This window comes from Hyaena hyaena, unplaced genomic scaffold, assembly GCF_003009895.1.
Source record: "Hyaena hyaena isolate Hyena2069 unplaced genomic scaffold, ASM300989v1 scaffold_944, whole genome shotgun sequence".
NCBI classification, from domain to species: Eukaryota; Metazoa; Chordata; class Mammalia; order Carnivora; family Hyaenidae; genus Hyaena; species Hyaena hyaena.
This window is the reverse complement of record NW_024081577.1, coordinates 372,043-385,515: the sequence shown is the minus strand read 5'-3', so window position 1 is coordinate 385,515 and position 13,473 is coordinate 372,043. Positions and strand designations below refer to the sequence as shown.

At 44.1% G+C, this 13,473-nt stretch overlaps 1 protein-coding gene across 1 annotated transcript in view; it reads left to right on the top strand.

Annotated features, from left to right (window-relative positions):
• Window positions 1-13,473, top strand: part of LOC120223066 (WD repeat-containing protein 49-like) — a gene marked incomplete at its 5' end in the record, with an annotated part of 37,204 nt that overhangs the window by 3,391 nt on the left and 20,340 nt on the right. Inside the window, 4 exon segments of the mRNA XM_039221114.1 lie at window positions 5,191-5,342; window positions 8,534-8,636; window positions 12,489-12,595; window positions 12,676-12,755. Coding sequence (XP_039077045.1) covers window positions 5,191-5,342; window positions 8,534-8,636; window positions 12,489-12,595; window positions 12,676-12,755 — 442 coding nt within the window.

Sequence of the window (13,473 nt, the reverse complement as noted above, 5' to 3'; positions counted from 1 at the left end):
GTGGGAATTTTAAATGGTGCAGCCACTTTGGAAAACATTTTGGCAGGTCTTCAAGTATTAGCCATAGATCACCTTATGATCCACCAATTCTACTCCTAGACTTATACGCAGGAAAATTGGAAACTTATGTTCACACACTTACATATGAATGTTAATAGAGCATTATTTAAAATAGCCAGAAAGTAGAAATAACCCAAATGTCCATGAACTAATGAATGGATAGACAAAATGTGGCATATTAATCAATGAAATATTCCTCAGAAACAAAAAGAAATGAAGTACTAATATATGTTACAACATGGATAAAACTTGAAAAGCTTACATTATGTGAAAGTCAGTCACAGAAGGTCATGTACTGGATGATTCCATTTATATGAAATGTCCAGAATTAGCAAATCCACAGGGACAGAAACTTTTTTAGTAGTTGCAAGGAGGTGGCGTGAAGTGGGATAGGTAGTAGTCTCGGGGTTCTTTTTGAAATAATGAAAAAATTTTGGAATTAAACAATAGTGATGGTTGCACAGCTCTGTGTGCTAAAAACCATTGTGTACACTTTAAAAATGTGAATTTTGTGGGAGGTAAATTATATCTCGATAAAAGTGTTGTTTTTTAAAGGAGGGGGAGAGGAAAGACAGAGGGGGTCAAGGGAGACACCAAGGCTTTGGGTGCAACCCAACTGAGACAGGGCAGATGGAGGTAAAAGGAGAATAAGAGGAGGAGCTCAATAGTGGATGTGTTAGAGAGTCATCCTGAGTCGAGGGGAGATCTCAGAACTGAAGATATAAATTTGGAATTCATTAACATTTAGATGGAATTTTAAGCCACGGAGGAGTTGAGATGGAAAAGAGAACAGGAGCAGGAGAAGAGCCTCGAACGCTGAGCACAGGGGCAGTGCCATGTGCTGTGCTTTCACTTTTCATGGGTCCAACATGGCTCCTGTGTTGTGAGCTTAGAGTCCATCACCTGGCACCAATGAGGACCTTTTACATAAAATTAGTTGTTGACATCACAGTTGGTGATGCAATCAAGACCCAAGCCCAATTCAGTCTTCCAAGAAAATTTGATTAAAATGGTAAAATCTATGGGCTTCATTTTTTAATATATTTTGAATATCAAATCCATCCAAAGCCATCCTTCAAAGCCACAAAGTTGGAGATTTCATATATTTAATGAGCTTTTTTCCCCTCAAAACTTGGCACCATCAGATAATCATAATTCTGTATGTGAGGACACGTCTTCTATCCTATTTTCTTTTCCTGGTGCCTCTCCATTTTATTCCAATCTAAAATCATGATTACAAGATTAGCATCTTGCCTGTGATGATTCAGGCATATTGAATCACTTCCCAAAATGTGTTTAAAATATATTGAAATCCTATCTTGGAAATATGGTGTGTAATTTATTTCAGAATACATTATTCCTATCAAATAAAAAGTAATCAACCAGGAACCAAACAGCTAAATTTCTAGCATGCCTGATCAGATGGTCTTCATTCTTTCAATTGATTTTTCAGCCCAAATATTTCACTTCCCTAAATCATGGGGACACATGGAACATTTCAGGAGTCTGTTGGTTTCTGGCATTACTCTAAAGGAGAGGAAAGTGACAGGTTCAGTTTTCTGTTTTCACTTGTTATTTTCCATGAATTTAACATCACGCACCATGAAGGGGGCTGTTTTGTATTATCAGGAACCAGTATAGAAAGAAAGTTATTTCTTGGAAGGAAGGTAGCATGGCGTGTTAGTTGAGGTAAGGATTGCCACTGCAAAACATAAACCCCATATTCTCCATAGGTTGAGACAGTAGGAAGCTTGTTTCTTTGCTTTCATAACCCAAGGCCAGCGTGCCTGGTGAGGGGCATTTTTCTCCCATTCAAAAATGAGGCTGTCTTCACAGGGGTTCCTAGATTCCCAGTGTCTTCTTCATCCCAGGGCAATGGGTGTGAGAGCAGATAAGGCATATCTGCCTCTTAAAAACCACAGCCATAAATGACCCATCACTTTCTTTCAGAGTCTACTGCTAAGTGCATAACTCTGGGTGAAAGGGAAACCAGGGAATGCCTAATTTTGTGGCCATTCCCCAGCAAAATTTTTCCACTGTGGACAGAGAAGTGTACATTTGGGGGCTGGGGTACAGAATGCTTTGGAGAAATACAGGCTTGAGTTGAAACTCTGAAACTACCAGAAACTCAGTGACCTTGGGTGAAGTGTTCAATCCTGCTAAACGCTTGGATGTTGCTTACTATTAATTCTCTTCAACATTGGTCACTCTTGTGTAGGTTCATTGTACTCCTAAAAGGTAAATTATGAACTGTGCTCACCACAGAGTAGTTTTACCAGTTAAGATGTTTTTAGGCCAAAGAGACAAAAATCTAACTCAAATAGTTTAAGTGAAAAAGGGACAATTTATTGGTTACTGAAACCAAATCACCAGACAGACAGCCCCACATGCAGCTGGGTTTAAACATGGCACTGTTGCTCCTACACCTTCTGCCTGCACTACGACTTCTGCTCCTTGGGGACACCACTGATATTGACTCCCACTTCAGAAAGGCTTTCTTCTTCCAAATGGCTGGGCTGATGCCCAGTCTAAACTTGCAACTCAACTCTGGATTCACTATCAGCTCTAGTCAGAAAAATCTGAGGGAAGACACAGATTTACCAGGCTTGGGTCCCATGTCTACTGCTTGTAACCAGAGAGGCAATTTTCCTAACAGAGGACATGAGGGTGCTGGACAGACCACGGATAGGTCAGTGATACTGATTTGTTGTAGCTACTTTACTTTGGGGATTTAATGCCAACTTGCTGAATCAATGTCAACAGCAGCATGAAGAATTCCTTCCTACGTTTCCCTTTCACAGACCTCGTAGGGGTCCCTCTATAGCATTCCAACTAAGATCCTTCTGCCAGGTTCCAAAATTACCTTATCCTTGCCCTCATCAAAACCTTCTCTCTCTCAGTATCATTATCTTGTAAAATAAGAAGAAATTGCTAGATAAATGGATTCCTGTTGTGGTTTAAGTGACCGTGTGTTACCTTTCTATCCAGGAAAATGAGCATTTTCAAACAATTTAGTCCTCCAGAAAGGAAGGGGGGACACCCCTTTACAAGTAGCCCCTGCAATCACCTTTTCCATGGGATTATTTTACTTTGATCACTACTGTCACCCCCAGACTGACCTCCCAGAGTGTATCGCTTCCTGCCTTTTATGCCATGACTTAAAATTACAGGTAAAAAAGCAGGGTAGAACTTCCAAAATGAGTTTGCTACCTGTTGAGGAGAACTAAGGAAAATAAACAGTATAAATACAACAAATAAAAGTCTGGCTTAAGGGGTAAAGGCTTTAAATTTCCTGATAGCTGATATGCTTCCTGGAGTCTCAAAGGAGGGGAAAGAAGCCCCATCCAAGTACATCCCACCCAGCTTAGTCCTTAGATGTCCCAGCGCAGCTCTGGAGGAAGGTGAGCCTGAGATGGACTCCTACTTTAGCGGCTCATGAGATCTGTGTTGGTAGTCACTGAACCTCGCTGGAACTCAGTGGATTATACCTACCTACCAAAGTTGGCTTAAGATCGTATTAGTTTGTGACAAAATATCTCAACCTGGTTGGCTTAAAGAATGGGAAGTTACGCCTCGCATTTCTAGAGGCTGGAAGTCTAAAATCAAGGTATCAGCTGGATTGGTTCCTTCTGAGGCTGAAGGAGAGTCTGTTCCAAGCCTCCCTCCTTGCTTCTGGTGTCTCGCCGGCAACCTTTTGCATTTTTGCCTTAGAGAAGCATCACCCTGATGCCTACTTTCATCTTATGTGACAGTCTCCCTTTCTCTGCGTCTATCTCCAAATTTCCCCTTCTTACAAGGATACCCGTCATATTGTCTAAGGCGTGACCTCTTCTTAACTAATCACACTAACAACAACCCTATTTCCAAATAAGGGCACATTCTGAAATACTGAGGGTTATTCAACACACAAAAAATCTGGGGGGACACAATTCAACCCATAACAAAGAGTAGATGAAACAATGCATGAAAAGCATTTAACACAATGCCTGGTGCATGTTGGCGCACTAAGCAATAGCTGCCTTCGTGATGGTTCTGTCTTCCCAGTTTTACATGTGGTCCATCTGCTCTTCCCCAGGGATTGAGCCATCCCTTGCAGCTCTCATCAGATCACCTTAAAATAATATAATAGCCATGGCAGGCCTTATGTAATAATCATAATAAATGATTAACAATAATATTATCATTCTAATCCTATACCATTATACACTATGGCCTAGCCATGATCCCAAACACTATTTTTATTAATATTTAAAAATCCCTAAGATTTTTTAAAATATTAATTTATTTTTGAGACAGAGCATGAGTAGGGGAGGGGCAGAGAAAGAAGGAGGCACAGAATCCAAAGCAGGCTCCAAGCTCTGAGCTGTCATCACAGAGCCCAACGTGGGGCTCAAACTCACAAAACAGTGAGATCATGACCTGAGCTGAAGTCGGACATTTAACTGACTGAGCCACCCAGGTGCCCCTAAAAATCCCTAAGATTTTAAATCCTATAAGATAAGCATTATTATTAGTCTCCCTATTTTACAGATGAAGAAAGTGAGGGAAAGGGAGAGTGGTAATTTGTCCAAGTCCACATAGCCATTAGGGGATAGAGCTGGGATCCCGGCCCAGGCAGGAGTATTCTAGACGTCCATGCCTTTAACCAATGGCCATGCTGAGGTTTGTTCCCTGAGCCCTCCAAATGTCTCCCCAGTGGCTGGTTTAGAGGAACTGTGTGAAGAAATGGGAACATACATGAGAGACAGAGGTAGCTCTGTGCACAAGTCTGACCCATGATGTCGAGCTCCCACTGTGAAAGCCAGTCCATGGGAAGAGAAGCCACCAGCTGCTTTGATGGTGGGGAGTGGAGTGCAGCTCCAGGGTGTCCTGGCCTCTAGTATCTCTGCCCCTTGGGCAGCTTTGGCATGGCACAGGGGCTCAGGGACAAGGGTCCCATGTTCTGCTTCCTTTATAAACAACAGAAGAGAAGAAGCCCCTTTCACGTTTTTTCCTTTTGGTGCCATGGGAGTGGGGCAGTGTTCAAACTTTGGTTGGTCCTAACCAGACCCCTGCAACAGGCGGCTTTGGAAACACAGCAAAGCAGCCTGTTCACGACCCCTGGTTACTTTTTCTCCATTTCCTCCTCAGATCTGGGATCTGGACACGGACAGCTGCTTGTTTACTGCCTCCTCCAAAGCCAGTGGTATTAAGGGGGAGTTTGCAGCCTGCCTCTATCTCCCCCACTCCAGAGCCCTGTGTGTGGCCACTGACACCATCACACTCCTGCACCTGCAACTGAGGTAGGAGGTCATTGTCTTGGCCCCAAGCTGTCAGCTCTCTAGAGGGCACCTCGAGCCCCAGCAGCTGCCTGCAACCTTCTTTAGCACAATTAAGGTCTCTGGGTGAACTCCGGAGCTCTGTGCCCCATGTCCTTATCTTGCTGTATGTATTGGGTGAGCTCCCTTTAACTCCCCATTAATTATGCCAGCACCACCTCCCGATATTAACCAGAAGTCTAGAATTTACCCCCTGAGCCCTTATCGACCCACTGGCTCTACTTCTATAGTAAATTGCCCAGGGAGCCCTGGAAGCCCACATCTGAGACCCCACCCCTACAGCAGGGTAGCCATTCCGGGACAACTTATGGAGGGTCCCCTAGCGGCCTCTCCTGCCCAGGGCCCTTGAATGCCTTGGAGACTTTTCCCCCTGAATCTTCTGCAAATGAGGCCACCTTGTTTTCCTCGGCACACCATTGCCAGTCCACCTGTCATTTCCTCCTCGGCAAGGAAAGTGGGTGCCAGCTGCCTTCTCCACATTCAGGGAGATCACTCAGATGTTCCTCTCCTTAGCACTGGATGTCCCCTCTAGGGCCCACTCCTGTCCTGCTTAGACTCTCCAGTCTTACTGAAGAGTTTAAGTCCTGCCTCCCAAGTTACCACAAGTCACCTAGCGTGAGGCTGCAGTTTTACAGATGAGCGAACGGAGGCCTAGAGAAGGGAATGACCTGGGAGTCTGGACAGAGCTGGGACTAGAGGCCTCTCTCAGGATGCCTGGCCCCTGACCATCTCTCTGTGTGGTGCTCCTCCCAATGGAAGGGCAAAACGAAGGGGAAGGAGAAGGGGAAGGAGAGCTCAGGGCTTACTGGTTTTTTTTTTTTTTTTTTTAAATTAAACGATGGGAAAGCACATTTTCTAGTCTTCTTTCTCCAGAGCCTGCAGAGAAGCTTCTGTCAGAGGCTCCGAAGAGGCACGTGTCTGGGGTAGAGAACACATGCTCTGCCTCCCTGGGCCCCAGTGCCTTGAGGTAGATCAGACCTCTTCCACGGCCTGTGCAGGGCTGGCCAGGCACACTGCCGGTGCGTTGAGACCCGAGGCCCTAGGAATATCATTAGAGCTTTCAACCTGGCCGTGGTTATTCCCCCACCCCATCACCTGGGAATACATTCCTCACTCTCTGCCTCAGTTTCCCCCTTAGCGTTCAGCAGGACGACAAATCCGAAATCTGCAATTTTTGAAGACTAAGGACAGGATGTAGGGAAGGCTTAGGCTGAATACCGTGGTTTGCAGGTTTCACATCCCATCTATATGAAAATGACAGCTGGATTTCCTGAGCCAAAAATGATTTTTTTTTAATTTGAACATATGCCTAGGAAGAACCTTTATTGTGTTCAGTGATTAAACCACAGATCAAGAATGAACTCTACAGAAAAGCCATCAGATTTCACAGCATCAAAACTCTACCAAGAAGCCCAGCGTGTATGGCCGCCACCCGTGTCTGTACCCTCCCTTCCTAAAGTCCCATGGATTCGGAGCGCCTGGCAGAACCCCTGCACAGTCCCCATCACAGCCTGGCCTGGAAGAGCAGGCGCTTTGCTCAAGATGCCTGAGCAACTGGCTGAAAAACGGAATTTCCATCAATTAAGCGGCTGTTTGTTCTACATGGTCTCAGTGTGTAGAAAAACAGCCTGTTGGGCTGATTTTTTTTTTCTTAAGTGAAGAGACTGAAATTCCACCTTGTGGCAAAAGCAGGCTCAATCTCTAGCGCCAACATGTAGGTGCCAAATAATGTCTGCCAGTCCCTGCTCTGTTACTTGAGAGCTTTGTGATTGTGATCAAGCGACCTGATCCTTCTCAGCCTTCTGGTGGTTCTCCCTGGGAAGCAGGGAGACTCAGTGCCTTCCACTCCGTGTTGGGGAAGGGATGTAGGTAAAGCCAGAAGGCTCTCTGGCTGCAGGCACGACGCTTTCTCTCTGGGCTGTTCCCTCCTCTTCCCCCACAGGCAAGACTCCACCATCAGAGACCCCCACCAGAAACCATTCATGGGAAAGCGCAAATTGGCTTTCTGTCAAATGTTATGTTTCCTTGGAAAGGATTCCACACACTGGGAATAGTCTGGCACCAAGTTGGATGTCTCTGACCCACTGAATCTCTTCTAGTGGCCCAGCCTTGGGGTGCGGGCATTGGACAGACAATAAAGAGAGAAAGCAGAGCAAGGATCCTGGAAACCAACGTTCATTTATTGAGTGTTCACTGCCTGTCAGACTTCTCCAGACATTTTACATCCTTTTCCTCACTCCCCACACAGTTTCTTTTTTTTTTTTTAAGTTTATTTATTTACTTTGAGAGAAAGAGAGAGAATTGGGAAGGGGAAGAGAGAGGAAGAGAGAGAACGAGAGAGAGAGGGAGAGGGAGAGAATCCCAAGCAGAGTCCACACTGCCAGTGCAGAGCCTGATGCAGGGCTCAAACTCATGAACTGTGAGATCATGACCTGAGCCAAAATCTAGAATCAGACACATAACCTACTGAGCCACCCAGGTGCCCCCACTCCTCACTAAATTTGTATAAAGGATTCCAGTTTACAAATGAGGAAATGAGTGCAAAGCGGTTGGATTGCTTAACCCCTAGAGCCGTCCATTCTGTGCACTGTCCTCCCAAAGGACAGCTCAGGGGGCAAGGGCCAAGCACACAGGTGAGTCCTTGACCCCTGGGTGCCCACAGGAAGCACACTGCAAGGCCTTTTCCCGGCTATGAATGAAAGTGCTGCTATTCAGGCTTGAAGACTCAGAATGGGATAATAAAGTCTGTGCTTCTTTGCAGGGGTGGGGGGGATGTAAATTAATAGCAAAGAAGGTCCACAATTACATGAAATCAAATGCCTCTTGCCCTAAATAGGAGACATGTGGTGTGAGTTTTCATGGTTAGTGGCTGCTCTCATTGAATATCAATGATGCCCCATGAGGGTCTGTGGGAAGGACATTATATGAGTCTTCTCAGCTAATCCTCAAAACAACCCTTTAAAGTAAATATCATTATCCCCCATTTAAGAGATAAGAAAGTTAGAGCTTTGAGCAGTTAAACTACTTGTCCAAGGTCACAAACCCATTTTTATCCTCTTAACCTTTCTTAATAAAGCAATAGATACCTCATCCTGGGTATCCATGTCATACATTTGATTCAGGTTTTCATCCTCTCTCTGTTTTTCATGAGTAAGGTCTCCCTCAGAGCCTTCCCTGGTGATTTCCCACCAGGAGCCTGTGGTCTGTTGCTGCTACAACCCAACCTTCAGGCACGTGGTCAGCTGCTCAGAAGCGTCTGTAAGTATCAACTCTTGTTCTCTTCAGCAATGATGTGGTTCTGAGTGTGAGTCTAACCCCATCATCCTCACCTTGAAGCTGAGCAGAGTGTTCTGGGGACAGTCTGTCCCTGGAAGGTAAGAATTCTACTAGACTTCTTCAACTCTGCTAATTATCAAGTTTTATTTGGACACTCTTCTTTGAAAGGTGGATGGAAGAGCTCACAGTTTCCCCAGTGGCCTGTAGTGTGAGCTCTTTGGAAGGGCCACCTGATACTAAAGGATGGCATTATTTCATGGTGGTTCTCTTGTGTGGTGTAGGATGACTAATAGAACCCTATTTTAGTGTCACTCTAATCTGGGGGTGAAGGTATGGAGCATTCCACATCCACTTCCCCTTTCACTAGGGCTCTTGAGGATCATGCTGGCCCTGTCCTGGGTGAGTGACACAGTGTCTGGCCCACAGGAGGGGACATAACCAGTGCTCCTTGCATAAAGAGTGAGAGTAGAGAAGCACACACATCCTCATGACTCACATACTCCTGTCCTTGAGCTAATGGGAGGACACAGCCCAAGTACACTCAACTTTAAATGTTCTGAACTCACCTAAATATCAGTTCAATCACTTTCTGAATCACTGGCCTAGGCTCTGGCATGACAAGCCCGTGTCCCAGGTGATCTGGCAGCACCCTCTTTCCTTCCTCCCGCAATTGCCTGGCACACCCTGCCTTTAGGATTTATAGCCTTGGGAGCACCGCAGTCTGGTAGTGTCCTCTTCATGTTCAGACTCACTTCGGCTTCTCTCCCAGTGAGACTCGGTTCTTTGCATGTGTTCTTGCCCGTTCCTGCTCCTGAGATTAGTCATCACCACGGGTTTATTAAGTATTATAAGAAATAGATTACTTGGTCTGTTGATCAAAAATTTTTGATGATGACTCAATCTCAACTCATCTCAAAGAAGGTGAGTTCTTGTATAATTTGGGTTCATACTTATAAAGAAGGTTTATCCTCCAGATCTATCAGAATCACCTGTGACCCCAAGGACGCCAACCTTCTGGTCTCAGCATCTTGCACATGCCTGTCTCTGGTTCTATCCAACTTCTTCTATCTCCACCCTGGAATTTCCTGCTTCTTCCTCTTTTCCTACACGCAATTTAGCAATCTTTCAAGGTCCAACTCAAGTCCTATCTCCTCCACAAAACTTGCCTTCCCTGCTCTGGACTCACACAAGCCATCTCTCTCTTCCTGACCACCCATAATCAGTACCTCCCATGTGGTGTTGGGTTCAGTCCTCACTTGTCCTGCTCTGTTTCCCAAGTGTGAGCCTTGCCTCTCTAACAATTCACCAAGCAGTTAGGGCAACGTGCATCTCATCTCTATGTTTCCTTCTTCTTTCTTCTTAATCTGTCAAAACCCTTCTTATTCTTCAATGCACAACTCTGATATGACTCCTCTGAGAAAAGTTGCTAGATCCCTCCCACATCCAGGCAGAATGAAGGGCTTCATTAGCATTTGAGCTCCTAATTCTATGCTAACAATCAGCCTCCTTCAATAGCATTACTTTTGATATGCATATCTTCCCTGCCTGTGGGTGGTAAGGAGATGTTGAATTGAGATATAAATACTCTGTCAGCTCTTACTGTATTAAGCACATGCTGGTAATAAACTCTGATACTTACTGGATTGAATTATTGATTTGAGTATTTACTCATCCCGCAGATGTGTGTGAAATCTTTATAGCATATGCCCACTGTCACGATCCATAGCATCTAAGCCACATTGCAGTCTATATTTGTGAAGGAGAGAACATAGCCCAAGATCTGCATGATGCCTGAAGTTATGAATACCTCTATGCCACATGTTATTCATTGAGTTGCATAGCAGAGTGCTAGGGACCACCAACTTTCAATGCTTCTGAAAATGGCTTGAAAATGTATACTAATAAATATTCAGTTAAATGTTTGCAATGTGTTGCAGTGTGTTAAAATGTGTTACATAGGAACTGCAACTTACACATACATATATAGAGTTATATGTAATATGGATGTTTACATTTTAAGAATAATGAATATTTTTTATCAACAGAGCTTAAAAGTATAGATAATTTATAAAGGTGTTTAAAATTTAATAGCAAAATTATATTTAATTTGGGATGTGGTTGCATTTTAATATGTTTAATCGAATGGGAACTGCAAGGGAAGAATCACTTGGGGCAAGGAAGTTCTTAGAGAGGCCCAGGTAAGGCAATTCCCTCTACAAAATGCTCCTAGAAAGTGTAAATAGCACCTTTAGACTTTTCTTGATTCTTTATATACATATACATATATATATTTAAAGTTTTTATTTATTTATTTTAAGAGCGAGAAAGCAAGCAGGAGGAGTAGAGAGGGGTGGGAGGAGAGGGAGAATCCCAAGCTGGCTCTGCTCTGTCAGCACAGAGCCCAACACGGGATTCTATACCATGAACTGTGAGATCATGACTTGAGCCGAGATCCAGAAGAGTTGGATGCTTAGCTGACTGAGCCACCCAGATGCCCCTAGACTTTTCCTGATTTTATAAATAGAACCCTAAAGTCATTTTTAAAGATACTGCAATTGCTTACTTCAGTCTTTTCACTCCCATTACCGGCAGCAGCAGGTGGTGGTGTTGGGGGAATTTCTTTTTAAGGAAGCAAATGTGTGGCATGCTCACCTCCCACCCCCACCCCCATGAGCCCTGGCATTGTAAGAGGACAAAGGGGCAGGAAGCAATGTGTACACTACTAAAAATCTGGTCTTAGGTATTTAAATCAACACCATTGAGAGCATGCCTTCTGGTTTCTGGGTTGGAGACCTGGACGTTTCTCTCTGTCAATGGAATAGCCTCTTTTACAAAGTGGAAGATTGAAAGGAACATACAGTAGTTCCGAGGAAGAGTGTTGTCTTCAGACATTTCTCCTCCCACACCATCACACCTTTGTGTACAGGCTCCAGAAAGCCTGCCCTAGAGGAAGCCCTCCTCTAGGCACTTCCTCAACCAGTCATGAAAGATGACATTCAACTCCCTTTACAGATGATTCTCATTCAAAGGTTGTTCAAGGAATAGGGCAGAAAGAAAGCAACCTCAGGACTCAAACTAATTAGACTGAGCAAAACCTTAAAGCTGAGGGTTTAGAAGACATATCCTTCTCCCAAAACTGGCTGTCTTCCTCACTGAGCTTCACCTTGGCACTGAGTAAATTTTGCTGATCAAAATTCAATCCACACTTATTTCTGTGAGCCTAGGTAGTCAGGAGATTTTTATCTAAAGATTTCTAAATTTTCCAGTCTTCTTGTTGAGTATATTATAGGATGAATTTTGTTTCCCCAATATTCCTATGTTGAAGTCCCAACCCCAGCAGTTCAGAATGTGACTGCATTTGGATAAAGATAGAGCCTTTAAAGAGGGGATTAAGTTAAAATGAGGATGTTAGGGTAGGTCCTGATCCAATCTGACTGGTATCTGTGTAACAAGAGGAAATTTGGACACATAAGGAAACCCTGGGTGTGCATACACAGGGGAAAGACACTGTGAGGACACAATGAGAAGGTGGCCATTAGCAAGCCAAGAGGAGACTCCCCAAAGAAACCAAACCTGCCAGCAATTTGATCGTGGACTTCCAGCTCCCAGAGCTGTAAGAAACTAAATGTTTATTGTTTAAGCACCCTGTTCTGTGGTATTTTATAATATAGCCCAGCAAATGAATACACCAAGGTAAGCCAAACTTACAGGTACCTTCAGGGTAAGTTTTTATCTTTCATATCTGTGGCACTAGACTTCTGAACGCAGATTGCCTGTAATTTGATAGCCAGTGTCTCTAAGTACCCCCCCTTTTTTTTCAACTTCTGGATACAGGTGGTAAAAGTGTGGGACTTTGAAACAGGAAGGCCATTGTCTGGATTTACTGGGGCTCATGGCAATGCTGGAATCACGTGTCTGACCTTTGACTCCAATGGGAAAAGGTATATGTCTTCTCCAGTACCTTCAGCCATTAGACAGTGAGCTCCCTGACATGATTTTCTGACAGAAGACTGTTTCCTAGGCTAGTCACCGGGGGCAGAGATGGCTGTCTGAAAATATGGAGCTACAACAATGGACATTGTCTGCACACACTGAAACATGGCAAGTCGCTTCCTACCAAGGGTTACTATAACATAATGATGCGAGATTGGGCATTTGTTGACAATGTAGAAGAAAGAAATGAGACGGAATCTAGGGTACATGTAACAATCCTACATTCTTTTTCTCTGGCCCTTCATTTTACCAATGACTGTAAACTACTGAGGAGAGATGTACTGTACATGAATGTATGTGCTCCCAGCTAAGTCTTGTGCACCTGCTCCTTCATTACCTGGTATGTTTATCTGAGTTCTTAAAAGAGCTTAGCTTTTCTAAGCATTTTAAACACCACATAAGTCAAAATCTGGATGAACAAACTAAAAGCTAGTCGTTTTGTGTGTTATTGTGATTTTTTTTCCATGGCTGCTTTTCCACCTGTTCACCCTGATCTTGGTAGAATTTCCACAATTCCAGCTGGTTGACTTTCTGTGAGGAAGAAAAGAGGCAAATATTTTTCAATTATCAAGGAACATAAATGAAGTCGAAGTAAAAAAAGACAAAAACCACTCAAAGTAATGAGTTTGTGATTCCCAATTCTGCTTTTGACCTGGCTGTGTACACTTGTCCTCTCACTCAGCAAGTGCCAGGCACTGTGTAGGATCCTGTCAGGAGAAGGCGAGCCTCTTCTCAAAACCAGGCAAGGGCAGGACCAGCATTTTTGGGCAATGAGGGGGGTAGGAAGCCAACAGTGCTTTGGTGGCTTGAAATACACCTAACTGTG